We start from the raw sequence: 21798 nt of genomic DNA on the forward strand, positions 1-21798 counted from the left end.
AGGTTTTCCCAGTTTTCTGTGGTAAAATTAGGGGTCTCTGCTTATACTCAAGTATATACGGTAAGATATAAAAGAAAACCAAATGGTGTACTGAACGTTATTATTCAGATGTATTGCATATATCGGTTATGTAGTTATAGATAGGATGGCAAAAACTGAATGTGTACGCTGTGTGGAGTACATTGTGCACACAAAATCTTGTACTGCTTTTCTCTAGCTTTTAAGATGCATTAACTCTTCTCTCCTGTAAACTCTAAACCTGGGAAATCCTGTTGCAATTTTGTTGCACTGTTGAATCTATACTTTTTTTTTTCTTTTTCTGGATGAGAAGCCTTTTTTCATCAGCCCATTGTGTGGTGTCCAGAACAAAATTTTATTTTTATATTCTGAGAGGTTTAAAAAAATTGAAAACCATAAAATAACTTTATATGGGTCTGTACGACAAGGGGAATACTGTTGCATATAATATATATACATACACAAACCCATTTTTGGTATAGCATTATTACACTGGCTATAAAGCAGTATTTTTTTGTTGGTACCAGGACTGTTTTGCAATGTATTCCTTTTTTTGATGAAACACTGATGACTATTGGATTTTCATCAGTTCCTCAAGTGAGTGAAGAGAATGTATGACATGTCACCTACAGAGCAGAACAACAACAACACTTACTAGCAGAATCTAGTCTTTTATTGTAGCAAACAGCAGAATACCCATTGGTTCACTTTGTCTATCCTCACCCAAATCTTTACAAAATGGCAAACATTAAAATAAAGACACAATTGGTTTAAAAATAAGAAAAAAAAGTTGGATTTCTGTACAACATGCTATATCTAATCACTTGCATGTAGACCTACAGATGCCAATAGCTCAGTGTGAGGACGATGGACCAGGTATGTCTGGTGGAAGCCTTATTCCAGGCAATGTATTGCAGGAGGTCACAGCCATCTGCTCCTCAGTTACAACATGCCCGATCTCCGCTGCAGCGGACAGAGACATAAGGAAGACGGGTCAGAGGCAGGCCTCTCATCCCTGGCCCATCATAGACTCGCTAATGGCTGATCTGATGGTGGAAGGGCTCAGATTTATCTGTATCCTACACAGCTAAATGTCAGCACCATCAAAATTATTTTTTTTTTTTGTTATTTTTCTCTCTGGAGAGCAACTAACGGATTCCTTATCAAGCTCCCAGTAACATTATTCTCTACTGAATAAAACAAAAACAGGAATTCCTGCAGAAAAGGGGGCGTTCATAAATAGTAAAACAAATGGTTAAACATTGACATTGATCTTTTTGTTTTAAGCATTTACACAACCAAGAAACCGTCTGGGAATTAAGGAAACTGAAATGGACCATTTGCTGGTTTCAGTCATAGGACAACACTGGAGTAAGGAGGGGCGGGGGGTGCACAGCGGCTACTGCTATACCAAAATAAAACTGATGTGTGAATGCTGCACCATCTCTGAAATCAAACAGGGAGTGGGAGGGGGAGAAAGGAGAAAAATAAGAAACAACTTTAGACAAGTTGTTTTTCCTGGAAATAAACCACTGGAACGGTTTCTCTTTCTCCTGGCTGTTGTCTTGAGGTGCCCCGTTTCTGCGCTCCGGCTTACTTTCTAGACCTCAGCGACTTCCTCGGGCTGGCCTTGCCTTTTGCTGCAGGCTTTACCGCTTTCTTTGCAGGTGCTGGCTTCTTTGCGGCCCGGCTGGCTGGTTTTTTGGCAGGGGGAGGTGGTGGGGGAGCAGCTTTTCCCTTCTTAGCTTTAGGGGGAGGTCGTGCTGGGGCCTTTTTAGGGGCGCTCTTTGCTTTACCTCGAGGAGCCGGAGCGCTCTTCTTGGGCTTAGGAGGTGGAGCTCTAGACCTGGATTTGGAAGGAGCTGCCTTCTTCTGCATCCTGCATACAAAGACGAAATATCATTTTATAAGCAATCCATATCCAGGCAAAATGTTTGTGTATATGTATACTGCTTCTATTGCAGGTTTAATTACCTCCTCTTTGGAGGGGGCTCCTCGTCCTCAGACTCTTCTTCAGATTCTTCCTCCTCCTCTTCCTCCTCTGATTCATTGTCAGACTCATCCTCCTCTTCCTCTGCTGCCTTGTCTGGAAACAGGACATAGGGACTGCAGAAAAGAAACAAGACATGATGCACTCATGTTAGCAATTCAGCGCCAACTGATAAAACCCCGAACCACAAGCATAGAAATAGTGTCCACATAACCGCACTATAGTATATATTAAGGACAGCAATTTATACCTGGGGTAATATGGAAAGCTGAGCTGGTATGTGCCACTGAAGCCTTTCCCGGAGATCTGCTCCATCCAGCCATTCTTCTCACACTTCTGCAGGGTTCTCTTCAGTAAGTGAACTAAGGTACAGAAAACAAAGAAAATTAATTGAATGTCATAAAGTAAAGGGACTCTGTTACTTAAAAAGGTAGCAAAATTCTGTCTCACCCTGGAAGCTGGAGTTAACTCCAGGGTGATTCTCCAGCACATATTTCTTGATTGCAGTGGTGGAGCAGGTCTTGGGCTCATTCATGGCTGTGATGGCAGACAGGATGGCATCCTCAAACCCTCCTCCACTCAGGAGGGGTTTATCACCTGCCCGCTTCAGCTGCAAGACAGAAATCATGAGTCCTAATTAAACCCTGGAAACATCTCCCTTATATAGATGCCCCACTGTGTCTAAAAGGCATCACAAACTCTATTGATTTTTAGAGAGCAAACACACCTGGAATGTGCCAGAAGCTCCTTTTCCTGTGATCTGCTCCAGCTGTCCCTTCTCCACAGCTCTCTGCAGAGCGTTCTTCAGGAGCTGGGGCCTGCCAAACCCGAAACTCAAGTTACTTCAGTGCCAACTTCTTATAATACTGTAATATACACCAGTCTATAGACCATAACCCAAGGGTCTTGACTCTCCACATATACACTGACTACAGAAGCAGATCTCACCTGACATCCACCTTGAGCTTAGGGTAATACTGAGACACGTATTTCTTGATGAGGCTGTAAGAAGCTTCCTTGGGTTCACACAATCTGGTGAACGCCAGTGGCAGGATATCTTCCAGTTTCACATTAGGTTGATCTCCTGCTGCTGAGCTGCTCTTCTGTGAAGTACAATATAAGAGGCAACAAGTGAAGATGTGACCAACCAATGATTTTCCAAATCAGAAACTAGGACACATCTGGGAATACTATATAATAATAACATAACACACCTTCTTGTCCCTGGACTTTGATGCAGATTTTGAAGAGTTGGACACAACCACAAAGCTGCCGGATGCCCCCTTCCCCTTGACCTGGTGTGAGGAAACATAACAAATTAGACTTCAGATGTATTAACCTGTTGTTAGCGGAAATTACACAAGGCATCAAAACATGACAGTCCTAAGTGTGCGCTCACCTGGCGGATATTTCCTCTCTGCAGCGCTCTCTTCAAAGACTGCTTGAGAAGGTATCCTCTCTTCTCCAGCTCTAAAGAAGGATACTTGCTGATGATGTATTTCCGAATCGACACAACAGAAGCTCCCGTCTTCTGGAAACATGCCTGCATGAGCAACCAAACATTAAAAGGGGCATACACCTCCACTTCTACCACATAATCCAAAAGACCTGACATTACACTCAAGAAAACATCAGGTTCAGACTACACTGGGTTTATTTATAACCTGTAACCATGAAGATAGAATGCAGAACATCCTTTGGAGGCCAGGCCACATGTTATCATATGCTGTCAGCGACAGGGTACAGAGGCTTAAAGCTTATGCTGGGAGAGCTGCAGTGTGACCAGTGACATTCCTGCACTCCGTACTATGACGACTATTTCATTGTTTGTATCTTAGGCCACAGTCACGCTAGTGTTTTCCTGTGGAGCGGTGAATACTAGATCCCTGCATGTTACAGATGTGGCTACAATACTTCTAGCTCTGCATATTGTGCCTGAAGTTTATGATTCTTTCATGTATATTTGGGCCCAGGTGGCAGCTTTTTGGAGAACTCTTCCTGTATTATTTACCTTGATGGCTTCAGTCAGTATCTCGTCCAGCTTGGGGCGTGAGGATGAAGCCATATGGGTCTGTTTCTGTGCCCGGGCTAGCTGGCTGGCAGACAGGGTGGCCCACGCTGGAATGGTCTTCTTTACTTTCTTCTCCTTCTCTTTGGACTGCTCCTTTTCCCCACTGAAAGCACATGGGGCGTGTAAGTCATTGAGGGAGACACATCACAGCCCGGCTCATGGTGCCGTGTCACTTACTCTTTCTTGGCCTCGTCACCGGCCTCGCCCTCATCCTTCTTCTCCTCGTTGGTCTCGGACTCCTTTGGCTGCTCGGCCTCGCTGGAGGTTGCGGGGGGAGTTTCGGTCTCTTGCTCCTCTCCAGTGGATGCAGACTCCTCGGAGCTGGCGTCGGCCTCTACAAGACAAGGCAGAGCTGAGTTCACGCTGATCACGGGGAGAGCAGAATGATCTGTAGCCGTCACCCTGGACACATTACCTGCTTTCTTCTCCTCGCTTTCTGCAGCCCGGTTCTTCGGTGCTGCCTCCTGATTGGAGGAATTGACGGAACGTCGGATCGGCATTGTCAAATCACTTGGTACCTTCAGAGAAGAGCGAGGAAGAAAGATCAGATCTAATGCTTTTTAATAAAAAACCTGTCCGATGTGAACAGCGACTAATCCAGGTCACCATTAACCCTACGCGGCGCTGTGTCCTCAGGAGGAGGTGGCGGCTGCAGGTAATTGTTTATAGCCCGGCGAGCCGTCCTCCTGAGCAGCCATCTTATAGGTTATGATTCAGGCAGCACTTGTCAGGACAGAGTCTGGTCTAGGGGGCGACCTTGGATGGTGCTGCACAGTTTTGGGGTGCGGATGCTGATTATTGGGGGCACAGTGTGACTAGATGGAAGGTCATGTAACGCAGAGTAGACGCTGCACGGGGGGGGGGATGGGAGACAGCACGGCAGCACAGCTCATTCACTTACAGTGCCAGCAGCCAATCAATGTCCGAGTGCTGAGAATGCAGCCAATCAGCGCTCAACTGAAAGCGGGAGAAGAAAACACAAAACAAAGAGGCAGCATTCGGTGGGCGGGGCCTAGCTCAGCCAATCAACCGCCGCAGCATCTTTTAAACGGAGCGGGGAAGATGGGCGGGGCTTGCGCCTGCGCGGGGGGGTCTTATTGGGGTTAATAAGGATAGAGCCACAAATAACGGCTAAGAACCGGGGGAAAAAATGCACCGCCCGCTAAACTCACCCCCGAGTAATAACCCGAGCTCCGCGGGCGCACAGCACCGTGCAATCGCTGTTATCTCCGTGCAGAACATGGCGCCGGCCCCCTCCCCCCTCTATAAACTCAATGGCGGCTTCTCCGCATCTCCCCCGCTGACTAACGGGGCTCGGGCTCTGCTCTCCCCCTACAGTCTGCACATATTGCGCGTAACGCGCCCGCCGCCCGCGCCCCGGGATCTTACCTCAAGCTACGGAGCCGATTGAACGCCCTGCAACTCGCAATATCCAAACCTCAGGACACGCCCCCTCGACGTGTGCGCGCCCGCCGACGTCTGCGACGTTGTCTCCATGGCGATCGGGGGCGCGCCCGAGCTGCCGTACAGGGAGCCGTGTGCTGCAAGACGGAGAGTGCGCGCCCTACATGTACAGTACAGTCACAACACTGCTACTAACCCGGGAGCTGTACAAGTATCCACAGACACAAACACATGATATAGTGACCCAAAGTATCCAAATGCATCTGTGGTCACCCCCGAGCCCGCAACATCTGACCAAGGCCCAAATAACATCCAATGCAAACTATTTCCTTTTATTTATCAATTATTTGCAGTGTGTGGCAGTGGCCCCATAGGTTGGGCCAATCAGACTGTACAGGCCAGGAGTCCTTGCATCATTTAGAGGGAATCTTTACATCATATTTCTGTACAGCAAGGACTCCTGACCCGTGCCAAGTATGCAGTCTGTTAGATAAGCCAAACATACAGGTTCGTCGGGGCGATTTCACACCATGCGTTGCGTCACATTGTTTTATGCTTTTTTTGATGCATTCCGAAGGCTTCAGCTAGCATCGCGTTCATAACACGGGAAACACATATGTGATCGGCCCGAGCCCCGCCCTCTGTGCGCTAGCGTCGCATTATGAATGCGACACTAGTGGAGCGTGAGAACGCACCCTGAACGCACCCCCACGTTATGTTTTTGGACCATTTTAAAGCATGCATATTTTAATGTTAAACAGTTTCAAAGCAGCCAAACGCATGGTTATCTTAATTTCTAGAAGTGTAAGCAGCTGTGAAACTGATTAAATCCAGCCGAACGCATGGTAAACATTCAAAACACATGCTTTAAAACGGTCCAAAAACGCGACATCTGGCATCAGCCTAATGATGTCACACATGGCGTTTTTAGGCCGTTTTTAGTTAGTGCGTTTTCAGATCGTAAAAAACGCATGCGTTTGTCAGTTTTTAATTGCGCAAATTCAGAAAACCGGACAAAAACGCATGCGTTTTTCAAAAATGGCCGATGCCACACATGGCGTTTTGAATCCATTTTTGGCCAGTTTTTAAGCAAAAAGCATGCGTTCACTCATGTTCACAGAGCTCGTTCCCATTAGCAGGAGATGGCCTTAAAGCACATACCCAACTTTTATTTGTCCAAAGGCCGCATCATCATACCTCTTTATTTTAAAGGGCCAAACCAGTAACCAACACCCTAGAGCAGTGATGGTGAACCTTTTGGAGACAGAGTGCCCAAACTACAACCAAAATCCACTTATTTACCGTGAAGTGCCAACATGGCATTTGAAGCAGTAACTTGTTCTTCCACTTCTTTCAATCATATCGGCCCCCTGAGGACACCAATACAGTTGAAAGAAGGAGGGCAAATTCAGACTCTCATTGTAGCTTCTCTGCAGGGTCTCTGTAGAGCAGTGGTTCTCAACCTGTGGGTCGGGACCCCAGCGGGGGTCGAACGACCAAAACCGGGGGTCGCCTAAAGCCATCAGAGCCGCAATTCTACTGTGTTTTTACTGCGAGTTTCATGGTTTGGGGTCACCACAGCATGAGGAACTGTATTGTGGGGTCACAACATTAGAAAGGTTGAGAACCACTGCTGTAGAGGAAGATAGTTGGGTCCAGCAGGAGGACCTCCAAAGGTATTGCAGTTCTGCCAGCACCATCTCACTTTTCCTGCAGTTCCAAACAGACAATGAATTGTCGCTTTAAAATAGTGCTGAGAGCAGCATCTCTTCCTGGGACTGCAGAAAGTTTTTTGGTTGATTTGGTCCTATTTGGTGAACTCTGTCCTGGGCAATGGTCTGAGTGCCCACAGAAATCGCTCTGAGTGCCACCTCTGGCACCCGTGCCATAGGTTCGCCACCACTGCCCTAGATGCAACAACCACCACAGCACAAAATACCACCTCAATAATGTATACGGACTCAGACCAGGCAATACATTAGAATCCAGACCAAACAATAACAAAGACCAGATAATAGCAGCCAAATAATAATACTGGAGAGCCATATAGCAGACTGCAAATAATGGAGACCACTTATACAGAACACCCCCATATCAGGCCTAAAGTTACTGTCACGCGGTGCATTCTTGGTCCCTTTTTAAACGGACTGAAGACACATGCATTTTTGTATGTTTACCGTGCGTTTGGCTGTTTGAATCTGTTTATCTTCATTTCTAGAAGTCTACAGAGCTGTGAAACTGATTGAAACCAGCCAAACACATGGTAAACATAAAAAAGCATGCGTTTTCAGTCCGTTTAAAAACTGACCAAGAAAACCCCGTGTGACAGCACCCTAAGCCAGAGACCCCAGATAAATAAATAGTCACATCCTCTGGCTCCTCTTCTCCCACTTTGCAGTTTCTTTTGTGCTACGGGCGCCGCTCTTCTTCTTCCGAGAGCGGTGAAAACAGCTGACAATTACTCACCTCTCCCGAATCATCTCTTCCTCCGAGTGTCGCTCGGCTCCAGGTCCTGATGCAGACTTATAGAACCCAGCACCACACTGCTACCATCTCTATCAGAGATGTAGGTGCTCATTGGACCTGCTGGGAAGTCCAATGGGCAACATTGTGCTGGGCTAGAGCTAGGCACATTCCTGTTTGCGGCCCGCTTCACCTGGGTGTAGATGGGTGCTCACCCCTCCATCTCCATAGGAGCTGTTCAGCCACAGTATAACACTGACAGGAGTAGCGGGGGCACAGCTGTGCAGTTGTCCGTTTTCCAGAACTGCTTACAGCTTATACCGGAAAGAATGGGGAAACATTAGAAATCTGGTAGGGAAACACCCCAACAGACTACAGCTGTAAGTTGTAGGGAACCTTTCACCACATTTTACAGCTAGTGGCAGGTTCCTAGAAAACCCTATAGAAACCTATCTGACCCCTTTCTTTTAGCTAAAAATTGTTTCCCTCATATCCCCATAAACTTGCCTGATATCTCGAAATCTATAGAGTGATTCAAGAGGAGTGGACTAATGTCATGTGACCAGGGTGACATAACAATCCTTTAGTCTCTTGCAAACTGTACCCCATGCACATATCTGACCACATAGAAAAAATCACAGCAGACTGCATGGACTTCTACTCCTCTCCATGCAGGCTGCTGTGATTTCATGAGATATATGCTTGGTGTACAGTTTTCTAATGTTAGAAGGCTAAATAGCCTACAATGATGTCACCCTGGTCACATGACGTTACTGCTGCATGCATGGGCGGAACTGCTGGATTTGGCCCGAGGAGGCCACACCCACCTCAACCTCGCTATAGACATCCTTGAAAACTCTGTAAAATCATAAAGTAGTATACATGGGGATCTGAGGGGAAAATTTTTTGGCTAAAATAAAGATGTCAGTTCGCTACAAGGGCTCTATGGGAACCTGCCTCTAGTTGTATTTGTGAAAGGTTCCCTACAAAGTATTGACTCAGGCAACAAATTTGCAAAAGAATATGTAATTATTATTTTTTTTAATATTTATGTTTTATTAGATTTTATACAAACATAATATACAAAATTTATATGTAATTTTCTGTAGACTTCAAACATACTTAATATTTTATGTGACAGAGCAACATAAAATAAATGAGTTTTCCCTGTAACATTTACAAATTAGGAAAAGTTCAAGGTGTCTGAATACTTTTGCAACCCTCTGTATATACAACCACCATGTACAGGCAGTCCCCGATGTAAGGACACCTGACAGCAGATCCCTAGTTACAAACAAACAAAATTTTACTGATCTTTATCCCCAGGCTGCAGCAATCAACTGTAAGAGTTAATGAAGCTTTATTGTTAATTATCCCCATGTTTCCATTGCAACCTAAAACTTTGAAAATCCTATTGTCAAGGGGACGAAAAAAATTCTTTGTCTGGAGTTACACTTACAAAATGTACCAGTTCCAACTTAAATACAAATTCAGATCAAGAACAAAACCTATTGAACCCGTCCTGTCCGTAACCCGGGGACTGGCTGCATTATACACCTCACTGCTACATGTGCTGTACAGCCATGGATAAGACTACAACCTTTACAAATTCTATTGTTCCACATAGGACTAAAAAGGATCATCAGTTGGTTGTACAATTATGTAATTAATTATGGATGGGACAGATTCCCATCCAAGGATAACTACTTAAAATGGCAAACTTACCACACAACACATGGTTATCATCCGCACACATGTACATTATTTTTTACATGACATAAAACTATATGGGAGATAATATTAAATACAAATTGCCCCTTGTTGGCTTAATTTGACCCCAGAATACTATGCTATCCAGACACCAGGGACTGGTTCCCAATTGTAAGCATTTAATTGGAAACGCATATGCGTTCCCAGAGTGTGGGAAGGGACTCTCTAAGCAGACACTCCATGATCCCTCTGTGCTATGAGAAGATGTGTGCTGACAATGTGCTAAGATTATCAGGGTCCAGGTTTATCTACACTTTCTGAACTGACACATGGAAAAAGAGAGATGAGACAGATCAGAGGTGATGAGATCCATGAGATGGATAGAAAATACATTGACACTTTCCAGCCCTGCTATATCTCAGCTATAATTCACAGTCAGCTCTGCTACACCTCCTTCCCCTGCTTATCTATAGCTTGTAGAGTAATTTTCTGCATGCTGTCAGGAAGAGTCCATGTCTGATTTGGAGGGGGGAGGGGGGTGTGTGTGTGTGTCTGAATGCAGACAGCACACTGCATCGTGCAGAAGCTATTCATGAGAAGAATCTCTCCGACCATAGTCAGAAGATTTACGGTCGTATCCAGGGACAACCAAAATTGTATACACCAGGACTGATAGAGACAGGTTGGAATTATATCTGTGAAATGCTGTATATTTGTTAATAACAATGTGTTATTTTGTTATCCTGAGTATATTTAACCCCTTAATGACCAGGCCCTTTTTTGTTTTTGCATTTCCATTTTTCACTTTCCATCTTAAAAAATCTATAATTTTTTTTTGTTTTTCCATGTAAAGAGCTGTGTGAGAGCTTGTTTTCTGCATAAGAAATTGCACTTCATAGTGATGGTTTTTAGTATTTCATGTCGTGTACTGGGAAGCAGGAAAAAAATTCCTAATGCAATGAAATTGGTGATAAAAAGGAATTTGTGTCGTTTTCTTGTGGTCTTGAATTTTACGGCTTCCACAGTGCGCCCCAAATGACATGTCTACTTTATTCTTTGGGTCGGTGCGATCACGGGGATAACAAATTTGTATAGGCTTTCTGTTTTCATACATTTACAAAAATTAAAACCTTCTGTACAATTTTATTTTTTTTGCCATCTTCTGGTGCTAATAACTTTTTCATACTAAGGTGTACGGAGCTATAGGTTGTGTGATTTGTTGTGACTTTTGTTGAGATTTTCAATGCTACTATTTTTCGGGCTGTATGGCCTTTTGATCACTTTTTAATTATTTTTTAAAATGGCAAAAAGGTGGTATTTTCAACAGGTTGCGTACAAGATGGGTTCTGCAGGTTCTTAAGTTGAACTTAAGTATGCAAGTCGGAACTGTATATTTTATTATTGTAACTCCAGTCAAAAATTTTTTGTTCTCTGTGACAATTGGATTTTAAAAATGTTGGATTTTCATAAGAACCAGGATTAACAATACATCTGAATTATAGACGCCTGTGATAACTGTTATAGCTGATTATTGTAGCCTAAGGCTAATGTACAGTAAGTTACCAACATCCAGAGGTTCGTTTGTAACTAGGGCTCCTCTGTAAGTCAGGTGTTCTTAAGTGGGGGACCGCCTGTATATTGGGATTTTCCTTCTCATGCATTACAACGTGCGAAGGATAAAACGAGACCCGAGGCTGTCATGTCTACTGATCGCCGCCCCCCGATAACATCACGGAGAGCAACGATCTTCACCAAGATGGCGGTCATGTGCCGCCATCTTTTTGAGGCCACTGGCAAAGCTTACACCGTTTGTGGCTGTTACCGGTATGTTTTTGCTGCAATATGCAGCAAACTCTTTCCGGCTATGGAGAGGGCTCCTTAGTTATCTTCCATGTTAAAAAAATCAGTTTGTAAACTTGCAGTATATGCAACTCATCTAATTGAGTCCAATGATAGAAATGGGATCCAGTATATGCAGTGTTCACTGAACTTCTTCCTTGTTCCTGATTGACAGGTCTCACTGCTACAAACATGCTGCCTTGTGAATCTAGTACTTAGGGACCATCTGCCAATATTCAACTACAGATTTGTACAGCTCGGTTTACTTTTACCTTCAGGTCACAGTAGGAAGTTGAACACAATCCCTTGCTGGAACATTGAGAGAGAGAAACAGATTCAGCTCTGCTACATCATAAACCATTCCCTCAGACAGGTGGGTGCTGAGGGAGACCTGGATATCTAAAGAGAAATAAACCTCATGCTGCCTTCAGGAATTGTATTTGAAACATCCCCCACCGGGGCCTAGCCTTTTCTTGGGACCTGGAGACAGCCGGGGCCCGCAGTACCTGAGTGCCTGGCGGTTGCGGCCTAGGCACGCTAGTGTCACGGTGCTTGGTATGGGGAACCGGAGGGCTGTCCTAGAGCCTGGGAGGTCTCCAGCAGTCTCTGTGTGGTGGACAGGGTGCCCGTGATGGTGACAGCCGTAGTAGCAGGGAACAGACGGAGGCAGACATTGAACAAAAATAACTTACAGTTCTTTATTGGAACCGACAGGAGCAGTAGCAACGTGCCTTAACAGAATGGTAGAATGCTGGAGATGTAGTTGGAGGGAGCCACAGGAGTAAATCTTCAGCCTGGATGCAATGGCAGGCTGGGAGATAGCTGTGTCCTAGTAGGAAGCTTCAGCTTGTCCTGGAGTGCTTCAGATATCACCCTTGAAGGTAGGATGATACCGCTTTCCTCTCACTGACTAACTCACTACACTCTTCAGGCAGGGATCTGAGCTCTCCTGCTCTGGTCTGGTGTGCTGGCTGCACTGACTCTTCAGAGTCTGATCTGGTCTGTCTGACTGAGCTTGTCTCAGCTAACTGAACTCTTGTCTGAGAGAGAACTGACTCTAGAATTCCTGACCAGGGTTTTGTTACTCCCACTGGTCAGGTGGTGGCTACTCCTCCAATTACATCTCAGCTCACAGATACAAGATATGAACATATGTGATTGGATGACACATATTATATCACATAAAGCAATTAACTCCTGCCTTACCAGGCAGACTGTACCGCTGCAGTGTTCCCCTGTACTTATGTAGTGTCCTGCTGTGGGGTTGATCAGACCCTACACAGGCAAGCTACATGGTTGGACATATTCGCAACAACTCCTCTGCCTTGCATCGGCGAGGGTGTTGCATATTCAGAGAGTCACATGGCTCCCTCATTCATGGGGGAAGGGGCATTCTTAGCAGTGTCAGTGAGGTGGTGGGGTATTAAGACATGGTGCTCCTCCATGTGTCCTTTTCAAATACATGAAAACTCCCATCACTTGGCTTAGCGACACCCCCTGCTCCTCTACAGCCAATCCTAAGTGAGGCGAGTTATTCATATATTTGAAAAGGACACATGGAGGAGCAGTTTCCCAAGGGTGGGTGGGGGAACTGCTCCTTTCCAGCCACTCCCAGCGGATGACTGCCTAGTCACACAGCAGATGGTATTGAAAGGTACAATATAACATATCTTTTTTTCTGTAAAACCTATTTTTTATACAAAAACACTTAGGCAATGTATGTACTATGCTCTGTGGGGACTGGGGGAGTGCTAAAAATGGGTCTCAAGGTGACAGGTTCCCTTTAAGCTTTTACATACTCTTTTTATAGGATTTTTCTATTACAGGCCAGCTATATGCTCTTTATGTCAATGATCTGGACCTTAAACCCCTCCGATTCTTCTGTACATAGAGACATTGGCGTCCAAGTGGTTTAGAGAGAACAGGTTTCTTCTGCCAAGTCCTTCTACAGATATTATTGCTTAGTGATAATGATTGCCCATGTACCCTCCTCCCCCCGCCTGTCAATATTCTCCCTCCGTCCTGCCCGCAGACAGCCAGTAACGTCAGCCGGCTGTCTGCAAATCTCGTGCACGCACGAGAACTCCTCCCTTGCGCAGCCCAAAGTTTACAAGGAAGGAGCTATTGCGCATGCACACGATTTGCATTTGATTTGATTTTTACCGGATTACGGATGTCCTGGAAGTAGAAAACAGTGCCATCATCCCCTACAGCAGTGGTGCGGCACTCAGAGCCCTTTCTGTGGGCACCCAGGACATCACCCCAGCACAGAATTTGCTAGACAAGACTCAAGACTTCCTCCAAAATCCAGATTTCTCCATCTTCTTTCTATTGTATTGTTGTTCTCAGGACACCACTATGATTGAAACTTGTGATACAGCTGGAATCAATAGGTTACTGCTTACATTGTCAAGTTTGCACTTAACAACAAAAAGTAGGTTTTTGTTGTAGGTTGGGCACTCTGCCTCTAAAAGGTTCACCATCACAGGCTGGCTTGTAAGGACACTCTAGCATCAGTAATCTGGTTGTAGATGCCTTTCACTTACAGCATAATAGATCGCACCATTAAATGATCGCATGTCAAAAAGGAAAAAGAAGGGAAAAAAAAGTGAGAATGATAAAATTAAGCCACAAAATCCCCCATCAAAAGGTTTTGGTAGTGATGGCACAAGCCGTGCTGAGTGAGAGCTCAACCGCTCTTTGGCAACCCGATCCCTAAAGGGATCTCATGTCCCAATGGTCTGGGGACCTCACAGAATAGAAAGGTATCCAGCTAGGCCCAAAAACAGTCCAGTAACAACATCCTGAGATTCCTGGCTGCACATAGCAGCTCCCACTCCTCCATCACAACACTGCAGCGTGGCAGCCACACGCCAGTCAAGATAGTTCCTAGTTTGTGATCCGTGATCCTGAGGATATCCCTGGTTTCTGTGGAGCACTTCATCTTCTACTTTGCCATATTGGCCCTATGTTCTGGATATGCCTCGCTTCCAGTTTTCCATCTATTTTTCTCTGTTTCGGCATATGAAATCTGGAACCTCCAGGTGTTTCCTTTTGTATTATTTTGACATCGGTGGTTGGTATTTTGTCCTCTTATTGAGGAGTTTGACTCACAGCCTATTGGCTGGACATAGGATTTTGGGCCCTGGTCTCTTTCTCCTATGGGCGTACCTCCTCTCACCGTGGACCTACTACTGGATTATATGTAATTTTCCCTTAAAATGTTTAGAGATATATTCCACTGGATATTGCTCTCACTTCTTGAAGGCGCACCTCCTCTTGCTCTTGTTAGGTCTCTGATAAATATATTTGCCCCCCCCCGCCTTTACATCATATTTGGCATATTTGCCATTGTTTTCACCCAGGTTAGACACTGCTCCCTCTAGGGCTTCCCTGGTTGCTACCACTATAAGTAACACTTGTGTGACATTTCACCGTAGTAGCCATTGGTGAGTTGTTACTCTTCCAGTACCTTTATCTTCTTCTCTTTAGTCTCTTCTCTTCTGTAACCCTTGTCCTTTATTCCCCCCCTCCTCTGAGATTGCATCCTTTAAGGTGGGTACGCTCAACTTGAGGGGCTTCAATATCCCAGAGAAGAGAAGAGCTCTATAACGCTATATAGTGCACAAGGACGTGTTCACATTCATTTTCTCCAAGAAACACACTTCAAATCAGGTCATGTCCCTCCCCTATCTCAAAAATACTATCAAACTAGGCACCATAGCATTTATCCCGAGGGTAAATCCATAAATCCAAAGTAGTATTGGCATTCCCCAATCTCTACCACATGAGATCAAAGAGGAGTTTATTGACCCAGAGGGCAGGTGCTTAAATACAGCTAGTGGCAGATTCCTATAGAGCCCTTGTAACTTGTTTCCCCTCATATCCTCATAAAATCATAGTTATAAACTTGCTTTCTTCATAGCCACATCACTAACACAACACTTAGAACAACTCCTCGATCACACGGTCTTCACCATCCTATGGGTTGGTAAAGGAATACATGGAGAGCAACTATACTCCAACACCCTCCCCCACAGGGTATGTCCTCTGCACCAGCCACTCCACAGAGGAACAGCTCCACAATGTCACATGGTCCCAGGGTACTGTATCACCTAATAATATGTGGAGAAGTTTCCTATACAAATTGCATGCATGTAACATTTCAAAAGTCCATATGCAGGTGGTCCCCTACTTAAGAACACAGTTATCACAGGTGTCTGTAATGAAGCTTTATTGTTAATCCTGGTTCTTATGACAACCCAACATTTTTAAAATCCAATTGTCACAGAGACCAAAAAAATTCTGTCTGGGGTTACAATGATAAAATATACAGTTCCGACTTACATACAAATTCACCTTAAGAACAAACCTACAGAACCTATCTTGTACCTAACCCAGGGAGCGCCTGTAGTTCATAGAAATGAAACAATAGGCCAGTGATGGCAAACCTTTTAGACACTGAGTGCCCAAACTGCAACCAAAATCCGCATATTTTTCGCTAAGTGCCAATGCGTCAATTTAAGCAGTAACGTATTACCCCCTGCTTTTTCACAGGTTTAAAGTATAAAGGCACCTGAGGACACCGATATAGTAGAAAGAATAAGACGTTTGCATTATCATTGTAGATTCCTTTTAGGGTCCTGGGCTCTCTGGGACTGCAAGAGGCTTTGAGTCGTGTCTGGCGAACTCTGTGCTGGGGTGATGGCTCGGGTGCCCATAGAGAGGGCTCTGAGTGCCACCTCTGGCACCTGTGCCATAGGTTCGCCATCACTGCAATAGGCCATATCCCGTCACAGTTCTTGATCCTAAGGTTGATATGTCCTCGGGCAGGAACTCTGTGGGCGACTCTCTGTCCCAAAGACTGTGACTACACTTATTATTCCCCACTCCATGGGACCTATAGTTGCATTGACTGGCTCTTAGTTGGTTAGTTAGTAGATACGTCCCCCTTCTACTGCTATAGGCTCCATAATCTCTGATCTTGCCCCTTGTGAAGTTATTAAAACTGACGACTTGACAACAACTTGCTGATGGACGCTCTATGTGTAAATGCACCCAAGACTAAGATACACTCTTATACAAACGAGCATTGTGATGACCCAACTCCCTTGCCATTGCAATGGTCTACCAGATAGAAGACGGGTCTCTCCTCTCCTACTTGTTACACAGAGATAAGTAGCTCATGCAGCCTCCATAGACACATACTGTACAGGCTGGAGTATGCTTCTCTACGGGAGGGAGCAGCCTGATTGTTAAAGCCAAATTGCTTAATGAAGAATATAGTAAAAAATGTTCACCATATCCACCCAACATACTGTTAGGATTGGTACACAAAAGACAGGGGATAGTGTGCCCTGAGCTTGCCCCAACCTCTGTCCCTTCCTATAGCCCCCCCACGCTAAACCGTGGGGCGACTACTTGAAGACTCGAAATATTCTGGGTAAGTGTGGGAAGGGGAACACAAACAGACTGACAAACATAAAACATAAAAGAATCGTAAACAAGCCGGAGTCACAACTAGAGGGTACGTCAAAAGCAGAATCAGTAAGCAAGAGTCAAAGTCCAAAACTAGCCGAGTTAGCAACAATATAGATACAGATACAGAGCAATACAAACTAGCAGCAACCAGGTGGAGAAAGGGATTTTCAAACACTGGCACTGGTGACTAGTGAAGCTGCAATTTATGCAGCCAGAACTCCACCTCCAGAACCTGATAGGTGCTGGACAGCATCTGGGAATTAACCCCTCATGGTGCAGAAACAACCAAGCACCAAGCAGAGGTTCAAAGTCCCAGCCACTCCTAGACAGCGCGAGATCTTAGCAGCCGCTGCCCAGGACGAGAGGTGGAATTTGCGCGGATACGCGCCGGGGTTCGGAGAACGCTGCTGGTACCACCAGAAGAACCAGAAGTCCCAGCAATCTCCCTAGCGAACCTGACAGTACCCCCCCCCCTGACGGGGGGCCTTCGGACCCCTAGATCTTAAAGATGGCTTCTGAGGGTAGGTCTGATGAAATAACCTGAGTAACCGTGGAGCATGAACATCTCTAGCCGGAACCCAAGACCTATCCTCAGGACCAAAACCTTTCCAATGGACCAGGTACTGCAGGGAGTTACCTACCCATCTGGAATTCACCACCTTTTCCACCTCAAATTCCAGATTCCCCTCCACAATAGATGGAGAAGGAGGGTCAGAAAGAGGCAAAACAGGCTCAACATAGCGCTTCAGAAGACTCTTATGGAAGGTGTTATGGACCCGCCACCCTGCTGGAAGTGTAATCTTGAAGGAAACCGGGTTAACAATATGAGTAACAACAAACGGACCCACAAACCTGGGCGCAAACTTCAAAGAGGGGACCTTCAATTTAAGGTTTTTTGTAGATAACCACACTTTATCCCCCACCACAAACGTATCAGATTTAGTGCGCCTTCTTTCAGTTTGTTGGACCATAGAATTTTGTGCCCTCTGAATATTCTCCCGAACTTGTGACCAGAGCGAGCGCAACTTGGATGTAATGGCTTCCGCTCGAGGAATATTAGAGACAGGCACAGATGAAAAAGAGAAACGTGGATGAAAACCATAATTGCAGAAAAACGGAGATACCTGTGTGGACGAACTACAGTGGTTATTAATAGCAAATTCTGCCAACGGAAGGAATTTCACCCACTGGTCCTGACTGTCCGAGACAAAGAGTCGCAGATATTGAATCATCTCCTGATTCATTCTCTCGGACTGACCATTAGACTCAGGATGAAACGCTGAGGAGAATGACAGATTAACTTCCAGTCTAGAACAGAATGCTCGCCAAAATTTGGAAACAAATTGTACGCCCCTATCAGACACAATATCATCTGGTATACCATGGAGGCGTACAATGTTCTGTATAAACAAATCAGCCAATTCTTCAGCTGAAGGTAACTTTTTTAATGGAACAAAGTGTCCCATCTTGGAGAAACGGTCCACTACCACCCAAATCACTGTATAGCCTTGAGATGCTGGCAGATCAGTGACAAAATCCATTGACACTTTAGACCATGGCCTGGTGGGAACTGGAAGCGGAAGAAGAGGCCCCTCAGGACGTCTCCTGGGAGTCTTTCCTCGCGCACAGACCTGACAGGCTTGGACAAATGCGTGCACATCATTAGTCATGTGAGGCCACCAGTAACTTCTCTTTAAGAGATCCAAGGTACTCCGCATTCCCGGATGACCTGCCAATACTGAGCAATGCGTCTCCTCCAACACTCTCAAACGACAAGAAAGAGGAACAAATAATTTGCCTTCCGGAAGGTCTTTGGGTGCAGATTTTTGTCCTGCTAAAATTTGAGAGGAGAGGTGGGAGGAGACAGCTGCCAACACAACACCTGGAGACAAAATATTACTGTCCGTAGTCGCTGGAAGCTCAGGAGTCCCGAAGCTACGGGACAAGGCATCAGCCTTCACATTTTTTGACCCAGGTCGGTAGGTGACCACAAAATTAAAGCGAGAGAAAAACAAGGCCCACCTAGCCTGACGTGAGTTCAAACGCTTAGCAGTATCCAAATATACTAAGTTCTTATGATCTGTGAGCACAGTTATCGGATGAAGAGCTCCTTCCAAAAAGTGTCGCCAGACTTCAAATGCCCACTTAATGGCAAGGAGCTCTCGATTACCAATATCATAATTCCTCTCACAAGAGGAAAACTTTCTAGAGAAATATGCACAGGGCCTAAGTCTGGTGAGAGTGGAGGACCCCTGAGACAAAACTGCACCTACTCCTACCTCGGAGGCATCAACCTCCACAACAAACGGTAGAGAGAGGTCAGGTTGAACCAAAACTGGGGCTGACGAGAATGCCGCTTTTAAAGTTTCAAACGCTGAGCAAGCGGCAGGGGACCAGTTGTTTGGATCAGCACCCTTACGGGTCAGATCCGTGAGGGGTTTGGCGATCACAGAAAAGTTCTTTATAAAGTTCCGATAATAGTTAGCGAAACCTAAAAATCGTTGTAGGGCCTTAAGATTGGTAGGCCGAACCCAGTCCGTGAGCGCCTGAACCTTACTCGGATCCATCTGTACATCAGAGGGAGTCACAACATAACCTAAGAAGGAAACCTTCTGGACGCAAAAAACACACTTTTCCAGCTTAGCGAAGAGGTGGTTTTTGCGCAACCTGGTAAGTACTTGGCGGAGATGTTGCTGGTGAGAAACCATATCAGGAGAGAAAATCAAAATATCGTCTAGATACACCACCATAAACACACCGATGTAATCATGAAAGATGGAGTTCATAAACCCTTGAAAAACCGCTGGGGCATTACTCAAACCAAAGGGCATAACCAGGTATTCAAAGTGCCCCAAAGGTGTATTAAATGCGGTTTTCCACTCATCCCCTTCACGGATCCGAATCAGGTTATAAGCCCCTCTGAGATCTAATTTAGAGAAAACTTGGGCCCCAGAAACCTGATTTAAGAGATCCGGGATCAAGGGGAGAGGACCTGAGTTTTTTACCGTTATCTTATTTAATTCTCGATAATCAATACACGGCCGTAAACCACCATCTTTTTTCTCAACAAAAAAGAACCCGGCCCCAGTGGGCGACTCAGAGGGACGAATATGTCCGATTGCCAAACTCTCATCAATATAACTCTTCAGTGCCTCCCGTTCTGGTACTGACAGGTTATATATACGACCCTTTGGCAATCTAGCATCAGGAAGAAGGTCAATTTTACAATCAAACTCCCTGTGAGGAGGAAGGACTTGGGACAAGGGTTTTGAAAACACATCTGAGTAGTCCGAGAGAAAACCTGGAAGACCCTGATCTTCCGTCACTACTGTACATAGTGAAACTCTGGTCAGGTGATCCTTACAGTGAGGACCCCAATGAACCAGCTCCAGAGTTTCCCAATTAATTACCGGATTATGGATCCGGAGCCAGGGTAGACCAAGAATGACATTTTCAGACAGGTTTTCCATAACTAGAAAAGAACACCATTCTTCATGCATAGCTCCTACCATAAGCTTTATCTGTGGGGTTCTGAATTTGATCAACCCTGCCTGTAGAGGGGTCAAATCCGCACCCGACATCTGGATAGGAGTGGACAATGGAATCAATGACATGCAAAACTGAGAGACAAAATTATAATCGATTAAATTAGTCGCAGCACCTGAATCCAAAAAGGCGCGACCAGTGCAGGAAACAGACTGAAACTTAACCGTACAAGGTAAATACATTCTAGACACAATAGGGAGTACCTGAGCTCCTAAGCAGTCCCCCCGACTACTGCTTAGGAGCGGAAGTTTTCCTGCTGCTGCCTCTTGGAACAGGTGTTGATCTGATGATCAGGACTTCCACAGTAGAAACAAAGATGGCGTCTTATTCGATGTTGCTTCCGCTGTACAGGAGAGATGCTATCCAGCTCCATGGATTCCAATTCTGGACTACCTGGAGACGGACTGGCCGCTGGCTGACAGTCCGAGGACACCCGAGGTGATCGCCTGGATCTTAGGCGACGATCAACTCGGATGACCAGAGTCATAGCATCATCTAATGTCTGAGGCTCGGCATAAGCTAAGACTAAATCCTGTACTCTGTCTGACAGTCCGGACATAAATTGGTCTTTTAGGGCGCAGTCATTCCATTGCGAGTCAGTTACATACTGTCTGAACTGGGCACAATAATCTTCTGCTGTCCGTTTTCCCTGACACAGAGATCTAAGGTGGGAAACTGCAAGTGCTCGCCGGTCAGGTTCGTCATAAATCTGGCCTAAAGCAGAAAAAAAAGCGTCAAGAGAAGAACGGGATGGAGAGTCAGGTGGGAGAGAAAAAGCCCAATTTTGCGGATCCCCACGCAACAGGGAAATTACCACGCCCACCCTTTGAATCTCTGTGCCCGATGAACGAGGGCGTAAAGAAAAGTAAAGTTTACAGCCCTCCCGAAATGAAAAAAATTTCTTACGGTCACCAAAAAACACGTCAGGGAGAGGAACCTTAGGTTCAGGCGTGGGTGGCAGTGGATCCTGCGGTGATGTCTGCCGTGGAACCTGCATAGATTCCTGAATTTGGAGACGGGAGGCTAGATCCTGAACAAACTGAGTTAGGGTCTGGACCTGAGCGACCACAGCTGACAAAGGCTCCATGGAAGGAGAGAATGTAGCAGGTCGGATACAGGATGCAGACCTATGTGTGGCCAGTGTTTCTGTTAGGATTGGTACACAAAAGACAGGGGATAGTGTGCCCTGAGCTTGCCCCAACCTCTGTCCCTTCCTATAGCCCCCCCACGCTAAACCGTGGGGCGACTACTTGAAGACTCGAAATATTCTGGGTAA

General features: G+C 45.5%; 1 protein-coding gene across 2 annotated transcripts; it reads right to left on the bottom strand.

The window, feature by feature from the left end:
• Positions 1–669: 669 nt before the first annotated feature.
• Positions 670–5616, bottom strand: HP1BP3 (heterochromatin protein 1 binding protein 3). Of its 2 annotated transcripts, none has more exons than XM_072155331.1 (12): positions 5469–5616; positions 4495–4597; positions 4257–4413; positions 4020–4182; positions 3408–3551; positions 3223–3303; positions 2957–3111; positions 2736–2826; positions 2459–2618; positions 2259–2370; positions 1993–2124; positions 670–1897 (listed from the first exon to the last, which is right to left on the bottom strand). In XM_072155331.1, exons 2-12 carry the CDS (start codon positions 4577–4579, stop codon positions 1612–1614), a joined length of 1566 nt encoding a protein of 521 aa, XP_072011432.1. In that variant the 5' UTR covers positions 4580–4597; positions 5469–5616; the 3' UTR covers positions 670–1611. The 2 variants fall into 2 exon arrangements, with proteins under 2 accessions (XP_072011432.1, XP_072011433.1); XM_072155332.1 differs by lacking the exon at positions 5469–5616 and adding an exon at positions 4981–5003.
• Positions 5617–21798: the final 16182 nt, after the last annotated feature.

This window comes from Engystomops pustulosus, chromosome 6 (genome assembly GCF_040894005.1).
Source record: "Engystomops pustulosus chromosome 6, aEngPut4.maternal, whole genome shotgun sequence".
NCBI lineage: Eukaryota > Metazoa > Chordata > Amphibia > Anura > Leptodactylidae > Engystomops > Engystomops pustulosus.